General features: G+C 35.4%; 3 protein-coding genes across 4 annotated transcripts; 1 reads left to right on the top strand and 2 right to left on the bottom strand.

The window, feature by feature from the left end:
* Positions 1-1,075: 1,075 nt before the first annotated feature.
* SpdS (Spermidine Synthase) lies at positions 1,076-4,905 on the bottom strand. 2 transcript variants are annotated; one of them, XM_046624869.2, is made up of 7 exons: positions 4,821-4,905; positions 4,475-4,546; positions 3,899-4,037; positions 3,681-3,801; positions 3,352-3,598; positions 2,580-2,809; positions 1,076-2,226 (listed from the first exon to the last, which is right to left on the bottom strand). In XM_046624869.2, the coding sequence occupies exons 3-7, from the start codon at positions 4,027-4,029 to the stop codon at positions 2,071-2,073; spliced, it is 885 nt and encodes a 294-aa protein (XP_046480825.1). In that variant the 5' UTR covers positions 4,030-4,037; positions 4,475-4,546; positions 4,821-4,905; the 3' UTR covers positions 1,076-2,070. The 2 variants fall into 2 exon arrangements, with proteins under 2 accessions (XP_046480825.1, XP_046480824.1); XM_046624868.2 differs by lacking the exon at positions 4,821-4,905 and having other exon boundaries at positions 4,475-4,706.
* Positions 4,906-8,123: 3,218 nt separating this feature from the next.
* Positions 8,124-9,200, top strand: LOC124216141 (60S ribosome subunit biogenesis protein NIP7 homolog). The gene is made up of 4 exons (XM_046620310.2): positions 8,124-8,314; positions 8,433-8,658; positions 8,743-8,883; positions 8,961-9,200. Exons 1-4 carry the CDS (start codon positions 8,259-8,261, stop codon positions 9,078-9,080), a joined length of 543 nt encoding a protein of 180 aa, XP_046476266.1. The 5' UTR covers positions 8,124-8,258; the 3' UTR covers positions 9,081-9,200.
* Positions 9,201-9,504: 304 nt separating this feature from the next.
* On the bottom strand, positions 9,505-17,214 carry LOC124216140 (uncharacterized). The gene is made up of 5 exons (XM_046620309.2): positions 17,157-17,214; positions 13,668-13,864; positions 11,212-11,478; positions 10,898-11,051; positions 9,505-10,048 (listed from the first exon to the last, which is right to left on the bottom strand). The coding sequence occupies exons 2-5, from the start codon at positions 13,834-13,836 to the stop codon at positions 10,015-10,017; spliced, it is 624 nt and encodes a 207-aa protein (XP_046476265.1). The 5' UTR covers positions 13,837-13,864; positions 17,157-17,214; the 3' UTR covers positions 9,505-10,014.
* Between the last annotated feature and the right edge of the window lie 4,053 nt (positions 17,215-21,267).

Below are 21,267 nucleotides of genomic sequence, written 5' to 3'. Positions count from 1 at the left end.
TCAATATGTTTGTCTTATTAATTAATGCACATAGTGCTTTTACGGTATTTAATTATTGCTTTGCTGCGCGAGATAATCACATAACTTTACATATAATATCCATGCATTGGTTAAAATATTCAGTTAGTTTTTATTTTGTTTTTGAATAATATTTACAAGGCTTCTAGAACCGATAAATTTTTCGAACTTGTTAGAAATTTAACTTACGACTAACTTTTTCTGCTCTCGATCAGTTATCTTTTTCTTTCACTGTTGCCTTCAATAACGATAGCAGCCGTTTTTAACGCCCCGTAGAAATATTTATTGATACTTTTGTACAGTCGCAACGTATTCGGAGCATTCAGGGTATCGCTAATTGGGAATTTCTAATTGCCCAGAATAATCTGTTGCGATTCGTTCTCATTAGGTGTAGAGGAATGAAAGAAAAAAAAATTATTTCACAGCTTACTATCAGCTGATTCGTGTATTTTATTTCAATTTGTAAAAACCTTTAACACGTTCAGTTTAATAAAGTATATTGCGTTTTTGTTTTCACAGAATATAGAGTTTAACACTGTTGGGAAAAATGATAAGGTCAAATTATAAGATAAAAAAATTGAAATCCTTACGATTTTCTCATTGTAACAAATGAACAGTAAATATGCGGCCAAGTAGAAAAGTGTCCTTAGGTGAAAAAATGTGCTGTATTTCAAATGCCTTTGAGGAATATTAGATTAGATTCCTTCAACTGATAACCGTTGAAAATTCAATTGATATTAATTACATCCCATTCAAATTATAATATAAATAAATATCTATACATATGTATTTCGTATTTCTAATTTGGAGGTACGATTTTTTTATTTTTTATTTTATTTAATATATACACAAGACCTTGACACGGTCGAGAAAAAGAAGAAAAATTTCTCAGCAAATACGATTATTCTTATTATCAATATTTCTATTATTGTTATTGAGGCTTGAATATAATATTGCTTCCAACAATTTATTTACGAATAAGCATTTATGTTAATTTTAAGTTGAATTAACAAGAGAAGTAACATATCATTTAATTATATTAATTTTTTGGCTGAGATCCGATCGATACTCGATCCACTGACTAGCCAATGTTAACATGATTTATTTGAATTATTAATTTTAGTCTGAGTTTGTCAATTCTTTTTTTCTCTATCACTGTCTGTTCCTTTTTCTTAATTCTCTTTTACTCCTTCAACTTTACATAATCCTTTGATTTTTTCTTCTATTTTTCTTCAAAATATACGACGGTTCAGATATTTTTAATTCAGTATACACCGATACATATAGTATATGTATACATTGTAAGATAACCCTTGTTACATCTAAGTCTAACCATACCAAAAATTAAGTGTTTTACTATGATGAAAAGAATATATATATATTGAAAATATATTTTAAGGACAAATTTAATGGCTAGTAATACATTAGGGAGAAATAAAAGGAGATTTGAAAGAGAATGAAACAGTCGAAAATTCGTCAATCGATGACGTCAAATTATTTCAAAAACAGCAACAGCATAAATCTTGACAAGAGATGATAAAGATAATAACCATACAAAGTAAATGTAATTTAAATCGTCAGTAATTATCATATACAAGATCTATTTACTGCTTATGCCTGGCCTCTTACCAATTGTTGTAATACACTCGTGAGCATTTTTTCCCGACAATCCAGAATTTAGGCTGTAATTTGATAGTTATTATTTTACTTTCTTTTTCTTCGATACAACCGCACAAGATTTATCACAAATATACATAGATGCATTATATTGTCGTCCAGGAATGTTATCACAATCAATCGCCATTAAGAATATTGTATTTATTTATACATTAAAGCTAAACAATATTAAAACACTTCTAACATTAAATATATAATTTACACTAATCATCATTTTATGAGTTCAAAGAAGAAAAATAAAGTAACTACGAAAAACTACTGACAGCGAATATATTTTATATTAAAAAATTAAATACAATTCGGGACGGTTGCGTGTTACACGCACACAAAGAATTTTTGAAAAAACAGCAGTTGATAATGCGTAGATAATTCATTCTAAGATAAAATTTTATTATCGATTAGTAGCTCTTTGGCGACGAATCTCGGCAGTACAAAAGCAGCACGGTGAACATCGGCGCTGTAATATCGTATTTTCATATCGTCCAGTTCTTTTTCGCTGAATTTTTGTACTGGTTCCTTGAAATCCGTGCTCTGAAAGTTACAATAGAAAAGCATTATTTTACGCGCATTTATTGCAAGGAATTAAAAAGAAAAGTTTCAACACATGTAAATATTCTCGACGAAATTCCTTACAATTGCATCACCCTCCAGCATTTCATCCGTTATGATCTATGATCGTCATTCATTAATATTCATTGTACGTTAACAAGCTGAATAATGCCAAGGCGAAGTTTTCTATATGATTGTATGACCGTCTATTTATCATTCTTGTTCATTTATTAGCTGCGTAAGTATGTAACGAATGTTTACAAGTGTGTATAATTTTCGTTCAGATTGCATGATGCAGACACGCGATGAAAATAATGGAAAAAAAGTACACCCACTGTATTTAGGCTGCCCAGGACGAACCCGATTTGTCCTGTAGGGTAAGTTGGGACAGAGACGATGCAGTAAGAAGCGACCGGAAACATGGACCGACAATTACTCAACGTTTGGCTCACGTGGTCCAGGTTAGCCCAGGCCGTTCCCGATTGGCTGCAAATTATTCCTCCGGGTTTGAGAGCCGTCCTCATTAGTCGGAAGTACGACTCTTCGAAAAGGCACGTCGCGGGTCCTGAAAAAGAATAAAAACTGGTACGGAGATTGTAGGAATGCAGTTCGAATTTCGCAAACAGTTGGAGCAAAATTACGTAAGAAAAGCCGGACTTGTCGTCCACTCCCTCTAATTTGACTGATTTTTTGTGGGCATGTTACCCATTTTTCGTTGTTTTTTTTCACATTTTTCATTTGAATTTGGGTATTTTCGATTACGCAGAGGTTTTTTTTTGTACTAAGTGGCTGAAAATCGGTTTCATAATGTAAAATTGTCCAAGGAACAAGAATATGGATACAGATTTGACCTACGACAAATGCCTACAGAAATATTAGCCAGAAATACTCAAAATTGGCCAAAAAAGTCCCAAATCTTGTGTAAATGGACAAAAAATCTTTGATAGGTCTGGCTTTTCTTGAATAATTTTGGTCTTAACCAATGAATGCCATCTCGCGTTATTGCGTCACTTTTTGAAGGGCTCAAAAGAGTATCACATTTGTGTAAGATTATCTGTCTCCCTGCATAACGCGAGACGCCAATTATAGAGGGCGACAATTGCTGACCCACGGGATCGCAGCTATCGGTGATAATGACGTCGAACTCGTTGGTGTGGTTTTTCATGTACTGAAACCCATCGCCGACCTGGAGATCGACCTTCGGATCGCTCAGCCCGATGCTCATGAAGGGCAAATGCAGCCTTGTTGCCTCCAGGACATACTCGTCGATCTCCACTTGCGTTATCCGCTTGACACCAGGATGCTTGGCGACCTCGCGAGCTACGCCGCCGTCGCCTCCGCCGATTATCAAAACCTGGATAAAGAAAAGAACTGCGTTTAAAAATTTCTCCTTGATAGTAATTTGCCTGCAATGCACCTGGAGCCGTTTTACTCACGTTCTCCGGATTTGGATGCGAGCAAAGTGGCAGAAAGGCGATGCTTTCCTGGTACGAAAACTCGTCTCTTTCCGTGCATTGGATGACCCCGTCCAGAACCAACATCTTACCATGAGCCTTTCTGTTGAAGAGATACCATAATAATGTTGAAGTACATCGAACAATCAATTGACTGTATTACAAATTCGGTGGTTACAGCCTGCTGATCGGCAACTCACGTTTCAACTACTAGAATGTCTTGGTATTTGGATCTTCGCTTGTACAAGACATTGTTTATTTCTAAGGACAATGTAATTCCTGGCCAAAGATCGTGAACTTCGCTGAACCACCCCTTTTTCTGTACGTCCATATTATTACCTGTTGTTGATATGAAAACAGTTAACTGTTAGTTTGTACACTTGATATAAGTGGTTTAGAGTATTGATTTTTCTTTTAAAAATTGTGCCAAGTATATTTCAGTAAAATTTCCAAGTTATAAAGTGCGTGAAACTATCGTTAACTACCATCTAACAATAAATATCATTAGAGCTGCCGATACAATGGGTGATTTGTATGAGTCAGTAACTTATTTTCGTCTTTTATGGAACTTCTAATCAGTGTCCATACCTACTAAACGTGCAAGCTAGTAAGATAGACCAGCTGGTTTGACTCAATCGCTGAGTCGTTCCCGAAAATATGTTCACGTTTATCTTGACTATGTTATACGTACTGTACATTGTACTATTAGCATTAGACGATTCGATCTACGAGGTATTTGTAAATTGAATGTAGTAATATAAAGAGAATTAACTTACTTTATTATTCTTTATCCGAACAGGCTAAATAGTTTGACTTTGAAGATGGAATTGGTGGCTATCTCCGACGGACTACGAAATAAGAATGGCTAGAAACACTGTTGCCGCTGGTAACTACGTATTCCTATCTATACATATGGGGTACACCAATACTTATATATGGGATATACTAAGCAATTATCAGTCATTTTCTCCCACGGTCTTGACTAATCATCAAGCTCTGCATTGGAAGAAATGACCAACTAATGAACAAGCGTGTAGATAAGCGTGCTTGTTGAGTAATTTTGGGTAGCAAACAGATCTTAAGTTCAAAAGGTTCCTGTGATATGCGTAATTATATACGAACCGTGGGTGCTCTATTTATATGCCCAGTCATCTATAAAGTTTCGTATTGCACGATTTAGCCAACTTAAGTCGGCCAAGACAGTCACAAGTCGCTGAAACTGGCGATCGGATCTAGCGGTAGAGCGCGGCCTGGGATTGAGAACCACTGAACCTCCCGCGCGGACACCCGGTAATCAGTAATAAAACGCTAGCACGAAAATTCAAATCACGCCAAACTATACACGTTTTCTTCACATGTGATAGCATATCAATTCTCCCTGTCTGAAATATTATGATGATAGTAGATGCTTTTTTTTCATTTCGATTGAAAACCGGATACGGTTAGGGTAAACGCTTATTTTCGTCGAATTCGGTGAAACTCATGACAGCGCGCGACTTGGGGCTTAAATATTCTAAAGAATATTCTCTGGGCGTTGAAAAACTTGGATCTACTCAAGAGCTTGTACATCTGAAGAATATTCTGTGGAATACTTCACCCCCAAGTCATGTACGTATGGAAGTTGTAGCTGACTTTTGACTTTTTATGTAAAAAATTGAAGTTTCCGAATTTTTAACGACTTATAACATCCTATTACCGGCCAATATCCAATTGGTTTGAGCTTCTGTCCGTCTGGGAAATATTCTGTAAAATTTTCAACTGCTACGTTGTAGGCTGTCATGAGTTTTACCGGACTCGACGAACATAAGCGTTTATGCTAACCGTACCTGGTTTTAAATCGAAATGAAAAAAAGGTGTCAACCATAATCATAATATATCAGATAACGAGAATTGATATGCTATCGCATGTGAAGAAAAAGTTTATAGTTTGGTGTGTTTTGAATTTTCGTGCTAGCGTTTACTGCTTGCCGGATGAACGCACGTGAGCGTCAGTGGTTCTTAATCTCTGGCCGCGCGTAGCCACTAGGTTAAAGTTAGCTAGCTGAAACAATTAGCCAGCGAAAACGCTTAATCGGTTAGCTGGATAAACATGAAAATGTAGAAAATCTACAAGCATAAATGAATTTTTCATAAGCATTTGGCATGAAACCAAATTAGTTTGATGATGAAATTGCAAGCATTGCTGATAATTAAAAAACTATCTACGTTCAAAGAGTTCAATTGTGTGCTTACATGAAAACTGTTTTTCAGTTTAATTTCCACACCTCATCACGTGTCCCAAACTTGTAGATGAGTCGTAAGCCTCTGGTTTCGAAACTATTCAGGGGAACCCAAATGATGATACAGGTATACTACGCACTTGTACACTGCAATCAATAATAAAATACGGAATAACGCTGTGGGGAAGTGCGTTTGACACAGCAGTGAAACCATTCTAAATGATCCAAATCATACTATATAGATATAATGCCTCTGATAGTAATAAAGACATCGTTATTTCTCTTGGATCTACGGACTTACTACTGATTTATTTTTCATGACCTGTGTCTTAATAATCAAATAATAAAAGAAGAAGAACATGACAACAAGACTAACAATTAGTATTAAAATTACAGATAGTAAAGTATACGAAACAAATCGAACTAGTGAAATGCATTGAATATGATGAAAGGATTGACGGTCATGATTTGGAGACAAATCTGTGAGAATTCTAGGAACAGAATGCTGCGGATACATCTCGTGCAAATATACGTTCGAGTGAACACATGACCTTGATTTTACATTATGAATAGGTCATAGGAATAGGTAACGAAATTTTACGTAAATTTGATATAATAGTGCCATCCTTTGCGACTAGGATATGATTGCAAAATTATATATCATTTTCACATTATACTGACTTAAAAAGTGACTTAATTTGATCTCACAAAATGGTTTAAATGATATATAATATTTACATAACGCCATGATATAATACTGACGTCATTTTTCTACGTATATTTGACGTAACAATGAAATCATATTACGTAAAATGTAATATTTTCTTTCGTATTGTCTCTCGAGGAACCAAAAAAAAAAAAGAATTTATTCATTTTTTTCGAAGAATCTTGAAATTCCAGCGTAGAATTAATTTTTTGATATTGCAAATCGAATAATGTTTAATCATTTGACGTAAGAAATGTAGCCATTAAAATGTTTATTATATATATTTAGCAATTTTATTTAAACTAAAGAAAAACAATCCAAATTTTTTCTTTTATATCGAAATGTTTAATTATTAAGAATAATTTGCCATAACGGTTACATCACAGGGACGTCAGCTTTACTATATCCCCGTGAAACAAATTTCTGATGAGCCCATATATAGTCTGATAGGCTCATATAATTTTCTGATATGGTTTGATATGACCTGATATAGAAATATATGCTCTGATATTTCAATATATGTCCATATCAGAAAATTTCAATAAGACATCAAATATTCATACATACAGTCAGATATGTCCGCGTATGACTTTGTATACTCCGGTGAAATATTTCCAACGAAGAAATGTGTGAAAATATCAAAGTTGAAAAGAAACTCTTGTCATTTATTAATCAAGAATAAAACAATTCAATTGATAAAAAACTTTCCATTCTTTATATTTTAACTTTGAAAAATCAAGTCCATCTTCCAAATGTAGTTTTACAGAAGAATTGTTTTTTTTAATGAGTTATTTATAGAGTCTTATTCATGATATCCTTTCTCGTAGATGGTGCAACATTTCAAGTTTCATATGTAGAAGTCACCAAATAATTCTGTTATGTATTTCTACATTTGAGTTATAAGTGTATAGTATATTTCTATAATGTATTATACATCTGTATCTCATTTCACTACATTATATCTTCATGATGTCAGGTATATGTCATCACAAAGTGATATTTAAAGTTATAGTTACAAATAAAAAAATTAACCGTCCTTATTACTTTAGCGTTATGACAAATTGACATCAGGAGGATCATGGTGACGTCAAGTTGACATTGTTTCTATAATCATTAATGAGGCAATACGACTCATTTAAGTGGCACATCTTATGTAAAGCATGATGTTGAATAACATCAATTTTACATTATAAACGCGTTTACTGGGGCTTGGTTTATATTTATCTACTGTAGCGTTATCAGGGGTTTGAAATTTGAAAAATCATTTCGGTTGAAAATCAAATGATGAAAATTTGATGTAACGTTGGTTGTATTCACCGACAACAACGGCGTAAAGTGATTGCGAACCGTTTAGTTGAAATTGCATACAACTAGGCGTTAAACGTCTGTGAACTGTGTAGTCAAAGTTGCCTAAAACCAGGCGCGAATGGTTTATCATCGGGAACGGTGTAGTATTTGGTCAGAGTTGCATAGATGCAGGGACGCAGGTTGGCAAATCGCTTCGCATAATGCCAAAAGCGTGACAACAAGCAGAGTGAAGACGCGACACGTGCGTTGTCTTAAGTTTTCATCCTCACAATTACGTTGAAAGTTCGATAAAATAAAAATTTTTTAAACTGTACAGTTGAATATACGATGAAGCGCTTGTCAGAGGAAAGAACGAAGCTTGTCTTCGAAAAGTTAACTAAGTAGTAAGTGAAGTAATTCGATTTTGAGGTTAGGTAGAACAGCAACGATTTAAATATTTACTTACTTTGATCCGAAAGTAAATCTAAACGTGGTAATAAACACTTTGTAATTGCTTTGCAGTATCGGTGGAAACCTGAAACTTCTGATAGATCGACCAGATGGCACATATTGCTTTCGAGAGCAAAAGGAGAAGGTATATTACGTTTCCGAAAAGATATTGTCCCTCGCCAGTACTGTCGCACCAGAGAATCTAATCAGCTTTGGAACGTGCTTTGGAAGGTTTACTAAGTCGGGTAAATTCAAGATGCACATTACCGCTCTACACTACCTCGCTCCATACGCGCAAGTATGCAAATAAGTCTCACGCAATTGTTGCTGCTATCGCTAAAACGTAACTCGGCACTCATCCGTCACCTCTCTTTAATTCCAGTATAAAATTTGGCTAAAACCTTCCGCCGAGCAGCAGTTTCTCTACGGACACCATGTCGCGAAATCTGGTTTGGGCAGGATAACTGAAAACACTGCGCAGTATCAGGGTGTCGTTGTTTATTCGATGAATGACTTGCCATTGGTGAGTGTATTGATCAAAGAGGCCATTATCTAACAAGGATTTAATGCCGATTCAACTACAATGTTCAATATTTTTAGGGATTCGGTGTTGCGGCAAAAAGCACCGCTGACTGTAAGCACGCCGACCCAATTTCGACAATTTGTTTCCACCAGGCAGATATCGGTGAATACATACGATCCGAGGACACCTTGATATAAGAAGAAACGAATTTCAATGATACGGGTATCTATACAATGATGGTGCCGGGGTTTGAGGAACTCCAAAAGAGAAGCTGTAAAATAATGTAGGAAATAAACAAATCACGATTTTGTAATAAACCAGGTTCACTATGTTCTAATGTAAATTTGGAAGACAGTAAGAGAGCTGGAACGAAAAACGCTTTGATATTCAAGGCCAAGTGCTGAAATATCATTACTATTTTGCTCGATTTATATCGTTGCTGTGCTAATAGAAAAAAAAAAAAAAAAATTAAATAAGGAGAACAGGCAATTGTGATGAAAGTAACGGGTAGAAGACAGTTGTAGTTTAATATTTATTCTTGTTTTAATAACAGAAGGAAGAGAATCTGTGTTAGTGACAATCGAAACAAAAAAAAGAGGCATTCTCGCGCTTTTTTCGTCGTCTCGAACATCCAGCCTATTAGCTCAAGACCACATACAATTCGAAAGATAGAACTCGCGTATGTAAACATTAAAATTAAACAGACATTACTTACAATAAGTCGATGGAAAAATAAATTAATTTCATAGCAAATGATTTCTTCATGTAGCTTTTTAATAATGTTATGTAAGATTTTTTGACTCACGGGATCGACGAAAGACCGCGATCCGATAATTGCGATGAATTTGTTCAAATTATAAGACGTAAAGTCATCCTACAGCAGAGATGACTGTTTCTTCATAAGATATTAAAACTTCAAAATAATTTAGTCAATTGTCGTTTAATCAATGCCGACTGAAAAGCGTATATCAATAAAATGTGCCAGAGTTTTGGCCACTCCTGTTTGAAATAGTTTGCTATTGCTTCTTCCGTAAATCCCGTTAATCGGTAAGTTTTAAAATTTATATTGAAACAAGAAAAAAAAGAAATCATTTTTAACGAAAGTGAAATTTTCGGCCTTGGGTTTCCTGATCAATTCGATGATCCTTGGGTCGCATTGCTTCGCCTAGAAAAAACAAACAAACACCAACAGTTGTTTCTAGTTAGTAGCGATAATTCGTATCTGTAATTAAATTTAAAACGTGCACTTTCCAAATATTCTCATGTACCTCATGCATCTGTATTACGCATACGTGGAAAAAGAAACGGATCGTTGATTATCATCGCGGATTACACGTTGCGCTCGGTGGTTAAAACATGCCGCGAACATATGTCGTTTATTCATAATATTCACGTTTGAGAAACGCTTCGATGATTTTTAATTGTTCGCCGCGTGTTCCACATTTTTATCTCTGTCGCAAACGCGGCTTTTTATCTCGTCTCGGGCTACGGCGGTTGTGTCGAAAGCGTGCTGAAGGAAGAAATAAAAAACGAGGAAAGAATGCAGATAATTGAATTCGACATAAAAATATTAGAGCAAAAAAAAAAAAAATGAAGAAATTCGCGAAATAATTGCGATCACGTTACATATGTGAGACGTACCAAAATAGCGAGGTGCTGATTCGATTAAAATATCGCAAGTAATTGCGTTTCCAATAAACAGCTGTCGACACGAGAACTCTGGTTAATATCTCAAACGCGGAATTATGACCGTCGCAGATACGTACATATATATATATATATATATATATATATATATATATATATATATATAAAATGTTTTTGTCTCCCCGTTGTTGCTTACCGCGCCGGTTTTCCGTCTCTCAAATGTATCTTCATTGTTATAATTGAGGCGACGAGAAAAGTAGTAAATCCCGTAACTTAGGGTGACGATAATAATTCCCATTCGGCCAGACGACGGTCACGACGAGTATTTTTGGATACAGAGGAAGAAAGAAAATGGAAATAATTATACCTGTGAGAACAGCGGTAGAGATTTCCGATCCCTGTGTAGAGGCAGACGAATCCGATCATCTTCTCGTCTCTGGCTGTTCGAGGGCGGTATAAATTATCCACGGATAAGGATAAATTTTCGCCCGATCCGATCGCTACGACGTTTTCATTGTCTTCTGAAAATTCCGAGTAATTTCTCAAGATTGCAAATTTTGGGATAGAGAAAAAAAGATCACAATTTACTCACATAATATTCGAACTGAGCTCTACGGAAACATTATGGGTATTTGTTCGAAAAATTAACTGCCACTATTTTCAGAACCAAATCCTACTCACTCAGCTGCTGACTGAGGACCTTTAGCTGCTCCTTCTCGGTTGTCTGCCGGTCGACGGATATCAGGAAGTCCAGGGTTGTTTTGAAGTGTTTTAGCGAGTCGACCCGCTCGTCGTTAGAGAAGGTCCTTTTCCCATAACGGCTTCCCAGGAAGAACCTGTCCGTCCGAGGCGAGACTTCCATGTCCTTACCCGCTTCCTCGATCTTCTCCTTGTCGGCACCGGAAACCCCGCTCCGACCATATCTGCTCCCCGACCAGAAGGAAGACGCTGAAACGGCCGAAAATTGGGATGGTTTGAGGATCAGTGGGCCGTAGGTCTCACAATCAATCAATAGTTAGAAAAGGTGACAACACCGTTTAAAAAAATCCATCGACGTTGTTTGCCCCAGTGATGGTGAACTGGAGTTAAACAACGGTCCCTATCACATAATAGAAATGAATCTGCAGGCCAAGAACAACGCAAACTTCAGGTGTCGATAATTTGAGGAAAGGATTTATAACACTGGCCTGCGAAATATAACTTTTAATTTCCCCCTCAAGTAATAATGCTTGTTTTTTTAAGTATTTAGGTATGTTCAACTAAAATGTAGCGCTAGTTTCTCTGCAACAGATCGAGATTTATTTTTATGCATTTTATAATTATTTATATGAAAAAAAAGGAATATAAAACTGAATGTTTAGGTATAAAATTAACAGCATTAGATTCAAACAAGACGAGACTAGATAATTCAAATAAAGTTGTGATATCTGTTTCTTTCTTCAACACTCCTGTTCAATGATGAGATGAACCGAATCGTCAATACAAGAGAAAATGAGTCTGTTTGATTTATCTAGTCTCTTAAGTCTTGTTTGAACCTAATGCTGTTAATTTTATACCCAAATATTCAGTTTTATATTCATTTTATTTTTTTCTTCCATAAAAATGAATTTTGATGTGCTGCAAAAAAACTTGTTCTATGTTTTAGTTCAACATACCTAAATATCTAAAAAAAAGTATTTTTACTTGAGGGGGAAATTATACGTTATATTTCTCAGGCCTGTGTAATCACAACGGTCAAAATGATTAAATTCTCGTGTTTTTGATCCGATTGTAATTTTTATGGGCCTACTTAGTCCAGCATAGAGATATCCCGAGAATGTTTTGACATTTTTACAAGTAGTTATCTTCGGAGTGGATCAAAATATATGTTCGAATACGGTGCAACGGATATTCTTTTCCGCGTTATAACTCTGCTATATTGCAAGATTTCATAAATTTTGTTCGGATAATTTTTCGGGATTTGATGAGTGATGAAAAAAGAGCTCCGGAACATCAGAATCGGGTCAAAAATACCAATTAATCGTTTTCAAAATTGAGTCAAAAACATCAGATAAAAATGTTTTCGAAAATTGATGATTTCTTAGCTCACGTTTTTCGAATTTGCTCGGCGTCAGATTCATATCCCGTTACATAATAGAGATGTTGTATTATTCGTGTTCACCTAAATAATATTGCTGGAGAGTTTTTAAAAGTTTTTTTTCCTTTTCATAACTTTTTATGCAACCTTAAGCGGTGTCAGAGATCTAGAACGTAAAGTTTGAAGTTCGTGGCCTTGTAATCGTTTTCGACATTGATCTGTGACCTAAATTGAAATCTATTCGGTGCAGTCACACCTTTTGAACTTTCATTTTATTACTTTCCGCAATTAAAACAGAAGGCGTTTTTAATCAGTCCCAAAAGTCGAAACGGGAAAAATTGGTGAGCCTGAAACTCTAGCTAGTGCCACTAAGTTAAAAATAATCAGCGCATCGATTCATCCAGTCCAAAAAAATAATGGAATACGACTCGATTGAATCGATAAAAATGAATCGAGTAATAGATTATTTCGAATTTTCTTGAAACGGTGCAAATGAAACCAAAATTTCGTAAATTTCAGTATGTAGTCTTAATAGCGGAAAAGTTTTTTTTGATTATTTATAGTTTCGTTCAAAACATTTTTCAATTTCAGGTAAAAATATTCATTCATCTTTCACATACTGTATCAAATAGATACTTAGTAAGTAAGACAATGATAATAATTGATACTTTAATCACATATATTGATATTGTATTGCGTCGTTCATAGGAGTGAAAAACAAAAACCGATTGTGAGGGAAAATAATCGATTTAATCAAAAGTCGATTATTTTTGGTCATTTTTAAATTTCAAATCCGGCGATTCGAAGAATCCGGTAAAACCTCGGGCAAATTAACAGTTTGTCAAATTTCCGCGGAGTCAAAGGACGAATTCAGAGAGGAGGAGATAGTTAGAGGTGGCGGGTAAGTTGACCCCTGCAAGTGGAGCGCAGAATGCAGTGCCCGGTAATTAAGCCTGCCTATAAATTTGGGCCCTACATCACTGACGTTCGAAAACAAAGGCCAACGACCGTAAAGGCATCCCGTCTTTGGCCGTGTTTCGAAACCCCGAACGTGCCTCACCTTGTTCAGGGTCCTGCCGTTTTCCGTATCTCCCGTTCGTGTAGAAGTTCTGCTGCGACGTCACGAGGGTTGCAACGGTGCATCCTATCCATATCCAAGCAGTCATCTCGAACCCGCCGCATCCGGAAAATCCGGACCTCATCGACCGTCTGCTCGTGATTAGAAACATCCTTGCAGCTTTTCTTCCCCTCCTTAATCTGGAACGCAGAGAGGTTGCGAATTCTTCGAGTTACCAGTATCATGACTATGAAGTTGGTAACGTTACTTTAACGATGCATGTTGAGAAAAAATCGTTAATTGGACGCTTAAGATTGTCTGCAATTCAGCTAGCAAATAATAGCAAAGGAAACATGTTCATAGTTTGAAAAGTCAACTACTTGAAAGTCGTTCTAAAATTGTATAGTCAACCTTTTTTTCTATGATGTTTCGTTACGTTAACGTTACTAACTTCAGCCTTCTCCAATTCGCGAGTTCTAATAGGGCAGTCTCTGTTCCTCAAAAAAAAAAAAAAAAAAAAAAACAATTCAGCCAATGCGTTTGTATAGTATCGAATCAATCAAAAATCGACCCGTTCTTTGAAGTTTGCCGGTTTTTAATCTTTCGTTATTTATCCTAGCTCTCTTTCCTTTTCATTTGTCTGCTAGTCGCTTCCTCGGCGTGCTGGAAAAACTCCAATTCCTCCTCCCGGGGGTTTCGGTATTCTTCGATTTCTCGAAGAGCAGCCCTTCAGATGACGGAATAAGTTTTTCATGGTTTCCTTAGGGTGACGTTTAAGATAAACAACGATATTGCTTATGCCCGACGAAGGTGTTTCCAGCGAGACAGGTTCTTCTCGAAAAATCTACGTGTGGTTGAAAATAGTCGGTATAACGGTGGAAAAATGAATATAAAGAACGGAAACGAAGAAGAAAGAGAAGTATTCTTAATTTGTCAGATCTTAACTGATTGTGAGATCAATCAATACTGGATTATCATCGTCTCGCAATTATTATTATTCAAACAGTCTTCGACAAAATATTCAGAAACAAAAATACTACCTTTCGTTGATCGATTAATTCTATTCGTGCAATCGGTAAGATCCGCGGTTTTGAACTCTTCGGTTTCAAAAATTTTATCCGAATGAATTTTTGACTCCAGCTGTTTTTTCGGTGTAAAGAAATATACATTTCGAACAGACGAAATTCACAAATTTTTCATCATCGATATACAGGTACACGCGTATTCAATTGAAAGGCTTCTCAATATATTTCGCACGCAGCGCACGGAATTCCGCCTCACAGTTCGACGAATATAACCTTATAATCATTTTTTTCTTTCGAAATATCGTTTTTTAAATTTTTTTTGGCTTCGCTTCTTTTCCACGCGTTTCGAATCTCTACTTATAAAATAATTACCACGGGTACTTCACCGATCGTTGTTTATGCGATAATAAAATTGTTTCACTTACAAAAATATGTACATTTTTACGGTTATCGTTGCTGTTGTTGTTATTATTATCATTATTACTATTATTATAATTATAATTATCATTATTACATATTATCCTATTCAATATAGAATTCAGAAAGATTCTTCGAACTCTGATCGTGATGTTGATTGAGCAATTTTATACCAGTATCTGATCATCGAATGAAAATCGCGCTCGAAACAAAATATATACCTATTAATAAAATCGCGATTTTTGTATAGAAAAATATTAAACAGTCTTTCAAATTATCATTTCACGTAATAATACTTGTGTACAACGTTAATTGCTTTATATTTTGTGGGATTAAGTGAAATCAGTTTTTTTTTCTCCATCGTTTTTGATCGTCAGAAACGGAGTTGTTTTCAAATTAAGTAATTAGAAAAAGCAGATAAATAAATAAAAAAATGCTGCCACCGAACGCATAGTTAACCGAGGACCGACTGCGAGGGGTTCGTGTGCTCCTGGGCTTTTATAGGACACCGATTCACCACCCACGAACGGTCATCCTTGCGCAAAACAGATACAGAGGCGATCGCGAGGGATGTGTAATCCATGTGCACACATGTTCGCGTCTTGTATCCGATACATTATTGGACGCGATTCTCTTATCATCGGGGGGAAGAACAATAAAAAAAATAAAATAAAAACAAATAAAACTGGAAAGGAATGAAACAATTTCGAACACAGTTGTAGAATTATAATATACTTGAAGAACTTTGATTTATATTTTTATTCATGTTTTCATTTCTTAATCTAAAATCCTGAAAGTAAAAAATTGATCGTAACGTACAATATAAATTTATTGAAACGAAGGGTGGTACGGAAAAACGGTGTATTATTTTTCAGGGGAACAAAAAATTGTACCAAATTTGATTGATTAATTTGAAACGAAAATTAAGTAGTACTTTTTAGAGTTTTTCAAGCTTTTTCAAATCGTACAAACCCCGATTTAACATGGCAATTCGTTTTCGAGAAAATGAATGACGAAAATCGATTTCTTCCGTGCCAGTGTAAGTCCGCAGTTCGTGGCAACTTTTTGACTTTTACTTCTGATACTGATTAAAAACACAATTACGATATTGACATTACGAAACAGATGTGAATTGGGCTTTGTCACCGATCAGCCTTGACCTTGTGTGGGTCCCAGTCGGTTCAAAGTTCGCAAAATCGCTTAATAATGTCACAAATGAGAAAAAAAGCACCTTACTGATATATGCTCCATTTCAGCTATCCGCAGGACTGACTGTGCTATCAGAATTTAATTCAATAAAATTGAGTTACTATACCGCTCTACTGGTTTTTTATTAAAATTTGACCATTTTCTTAGCCAATTATATCCATTTTGGTAATTACACCGTTTCCGGTCCCTCCTTAGCCCGCTATTTTGCCTCGTAATATTTGAAAGCTTGCAACCGGATCTTATTCGTTGGAGTTCAAGCTTTCGATTTACATCTGTCTTGCAATTTCAAAATCTTGATTAGGTTTTCAAACTTTATCCAAAGTTTAAAAAAAACGTTTGCACGAGCCACGGACTTACACTGGTGGCGAAAATAATCGATATTCACCAGTAATTTTTTCGAAGGTGGATTGCTACATTGAATCGGGGTATAGTCCATTTGAAAGAGTTTGAAAAACTCTGAAAAGTACTTATGAATCATTTGTTAAATTAATTATTCAAATTTCGGGACAGTTTTTTTGCTTTCCTGATACAATCGTAATGATGGCATTTACACCGTTTTGCCTTGCCATCCTTCGAATGCACATTTATAGATATAATATGCATGCAATTACGAGTTGGCGTTCACAAGACCTGCACCGCAATGAGTATAGGTAATTATACGATAAAAACCGGTTTAACTGTTTAACAAAAATAAGCGTGTAAAAATGAGGAGGAGAAAGAAGTACGATAAAACGCAAAGTCGAAAGAACTATCTTGACATATTTCAACTTCGTTAATTGACACGCAAACAGGTAATATGCGGTTGCATACATCTTCTTCCTTCTTTTAATAATTTTTTTACCACTCAAACCTCAAAACCGTGACTTCGTCGTGATTTCCTGGTTCTCGCGATAAAAAATGCGGGTCGAAAATCGTATGGATAAGGTTTTTTGACTCGCGTGTTCCTCACATTTCGTCAAAACGCCATATCCATACTCGTTACGTAATGGACTATTTTCGGTCATTCGCATCTATTCTTAATCGTTTCACTTTTCCTTATTTTTGGTGATATAAGAAAAGTATTGGGTTATTTGGTTTCAGTCGAAAATCACTTTTTCTAATTTTAACGAATCTTCACGTTTTTTAAGCTCTCAAATCGGAAATGGTATCTTGCGTAACAAGGAGGCAAACTCGGTCTTTTCGGGCCGAGCGTAAGTTTGCAATATGAGTCATAGGTGGGCACGCATATGAGGAGAAGGCAAGTATGCTTGTGCGAGCCGAGGACGAATATTGCAAATACGCGAGATGAAAAGACCGTTGTCTCCTTATTGCATACGATTCTTTACCCAACATGAGTATGTTAAGCGTTTTTTCACGAAGCATGAAATTGATCAGGTTAGGGTCGTGTAATGTCAGATTTGTTTGCGTCAGCGCATGCGCACAGTTCAGAAGCGTAGTCTTCTCTGTACATCGCGCATGCGCATTGGCAGACTTACTCTACCGTTATGCAAACGGGTAATTCATATACGGAAAACACACGTGTAAACCCGCATGATACATGCACGAGTTATGTATAACAAATTTTTGGAGGAATCTCGGTCTGTCTGTCTGTCGATCCGTCCGAAAAACTCTCCCGATGATCTCGGAAACGGTTCGATGATAAATTTTGAAACTTACAGGATTTTACAACGAAATGGTGGGCATGAAAAATTGCCATGACCCGTTTAATTTGAACTTTCGGTTCTGGAAACGAATCGATTTTCAATGTTTTACCGATAAACCTATTTTTACTAAACTATATTTTACTTAACCTTTTCCTCTTTATTACTTTTTTAAATAAACGATTACGTGTTTCCGAGTTTAGTAATTTATTTTTAAAAATTTGACAAAATTTTTTCTCTTTCAGAATTTTTAATTAGGTATATAATATTTGATTATTCTTTTAATACTTTTTTATTTGGCTGCCAAGTCCTATCAGTTTCGGATTTTTCATCTATCTGTTTTCGAGATCACGGAAGTTTGTCGAAAAGACCGACAGACTCTGCCCTTTTCATGGTGATGAAAAGTATCGAGAAAAAACTATTTTTCTACCGTGTTTTCTTCGAGTTGGAAAAATTCAATTTCGTTATGATTTTACGTTGGACCTTAATGCATCAAGGACGTATAAAATAGATGATGGAATGATAAAAAAAGAGGAGGATTAAAAAGATAGGACAGGTTTTGACGTAATAAGCGGCGATCAGAGATTATTGAAGTGTGCGCGCATATAAGTTTGGATAGTAATTTTACTCCATTTATTTCACCTGTCTCAAAGCGATTTCGAAAGAAACCAGGCAAACTTGTTTAATGATCGACTCACTCGGTTTTATTGGATATTAATTTACAGCATGCAAAACTATAATAACTACATTCTGCCACTCATGCGGATAGTAAATTATCGTTGTAGTTGTTTATTGGAATATCTCAGGTATACGATCTAATTACATGTTGGATGTTACATAGGCATATTATATATATTCGTTGAACTGGTTCATCTTCGACTGTGTCCACATCACCTTATTCCTTGATTTCTTGTTATTTAAATTAACCTAAATATAAAGAAGAAATGAAAAGAAGTTATTTATACGGCATATCTGAGCTCCTGATTCTACGTTAATGTCTTTTAACTCGTTTCTACGAATGATAAATCGCGCTTCCAAAATTGTACTCACTTCTTTTATGTTATGGTATATATATATATATGAGGTATTCCACACCATTTCACCTAATCGGTGAAGGTCGCCGACGCCGATCTTGGTGTTAATTTTTTTCTCAATTCGTCTATCGAAAAAAAATAACACGTGTTCGGCCGTTTTTCGATTAGGTCACCTGTGTCGATTTTATGAATTTTCCGATTTTTCAACTTTTTCGAAACAGACTTTTTTCAACTGGCTCTATCTTCAAGAGCTTTCATTCTTTTCAAAAAATGATACAAGTATAAAATGTGCCAATTCTGAAAATTTTTCCAAGCACACAATTCTAAAATATTTCGAAAAAAAATTAAAAATCAAAATTTTTTGATTTGCGACACCTTCGATTTTCCTGAAACTTTTTACTTGCACTCGACCAGTTACAATCAAATTTTCCTCCAAAGGAAATTATGGACTTCTGATTCGTTCGGAAGTTACACCATCATAAGTGCCGAAAAATTGGAAATATTTTACGGAAATCAATCTTAACTTCGATCAGACAAGTTTTCATGTTATAAAAATACATGTTTGCTGAAAAAAAACTTTTCGGAATATCCCAAACAATATAAATAAAAACGAGATCACAATTTTTCTTTTCTATGCCAAATATATTTTCAGATACAAAATTTCTAAATATAAAAACAAAATTGTGATCTCGTTTTTATTTATATTGTTTGGGATATTCCGAAAAGTTTTTTTTCAGCAAACATGTATTTTTATAACATGAAAACTTGTCTGATCGAAGTTAAGATTGATTTCCGTAAAATATTTCCAATTTTTCGGCACTTATGATGGTGTAACTCCTGAACGAATCGGAAGTCCATAATTTCCTTTGGAGGAAAACTTGATTGTAACTTGTCGAATGCAAGTAAAAAGTTTCAGGAATATCGAAGGTGCCGCAATTCAAAAAATTTTGATTTTTTTTGAAAAAATTTTAGAATTGTGTGGTTGGAAAAATTTTCAAAAATTTTTTTCAGAAAGCTCGGACTTATTGACACATTTTTTACTTGTATAATTTTTTGAAAAGAATGAAAGCTCTTGAAGATAGAGCCAGTTGAAAAAAGTCTGTTTCGAAAAAGTTGAAAAATCGGAAAATTCATAAAATCGACACTGGTGGCCTAATCGAAAAACGGCCAATCATGTGTTCTTTTTTTTCGGTAGACGAATTGAGAAAAAAATTGACACCAAGATCGGCGTCGGTGACCTTCACCGATTAGGTGAAATGGTGTGGAATACCTCATATAAAATACGCTATAATTATTTTTTTTTATTACTATTTGCTTTTCTTCTCATTGGAATTGTATTGTGGAAAATGTAGAGCAAAGCGGAATGTTGCAACTAGATGAAATTAGACAACTGAACGTGTATGTAGCGTAGATGTATAGTTCAGGCTCTGCAACACTCTAATCGACGCCGACAAGTTGGAGGCGAATTAAAAATTCAGTTACACGTAGCTCGGTTACTTGGTTGCAAAGGTATTCTGGTGAACAAAACGGATCCTTCCCCCTCCACGCCCGTGTTTACGAATAATGGGAACTTAGGAGGCGTAGAATAAGAAAGGAAAAAATATAACTGATTATACCTATATTAAGAACGATAACGATCCGTTCGGTTAATTAAAAGAAACCTCGAAGAGGAGACGATGAACTCGTTCACGTACTCCCGTATCATATGCGATAAATTTATAAATGCTTTGATGTGTCTCGCATCGTCTCGCTCATTACGAAGACTTGATCATACGCGGAGAGAAAAATCTGAGAAAAATTACCCTGCTGTTACTAATCGTGATGTAAAAGACACCTAATGCAGTTTTTATTGATGCATGTTACAAAAATTATGGGTTTTTGTGAAAAAAAATTACTACCTTGCTTAGAAACTATGTATTTCGGCAGCACAAAATTTAAAATGTGACGACGCATTTTTCTGATGCAGCACGGTAAAAACTGATTAGGTGTCTTTTACATCACAATTATAGTAACAGCAGGGTAATTTTTCTCAGATTTTCCTCTCCATGTAAGGAAGAGAGGGACGCCCCCAACGATTCTTTGTTTCGTATCGACATACAATGCACGGAAGCATATTTTTCATCGTCCAGGTTGCGTGAGAATAATTTATAAGTCCGCAGTCTACGTACAATGTGTAGTAAAGTAAAAATCTATTTACACGTAGCTCGACGAGTTATGTAATCCTAATCTTTGCACTGCAACTGACGTATTTATGTGTGTTGTATAATTACATGAATCG

This window comes from Neodiprion pinetum, chromosome 4, assembly GCF_021155775.2.
Source record: "Neodiprion pinetum isolate iyNeoPine1 chromosome 4, iyNeoPine1.2, whole genome shotgun sequence".
Taxonomy (NCBI): Eukaryota; Metazoa; Arthropoda; class Insecta; order Hymenoptera; family Diprionidae; genus Neodiprion; species Neodiprion pinetum.
This window is presented reverse-complemented; position numbering and strand designations above follow the sequence as displayed.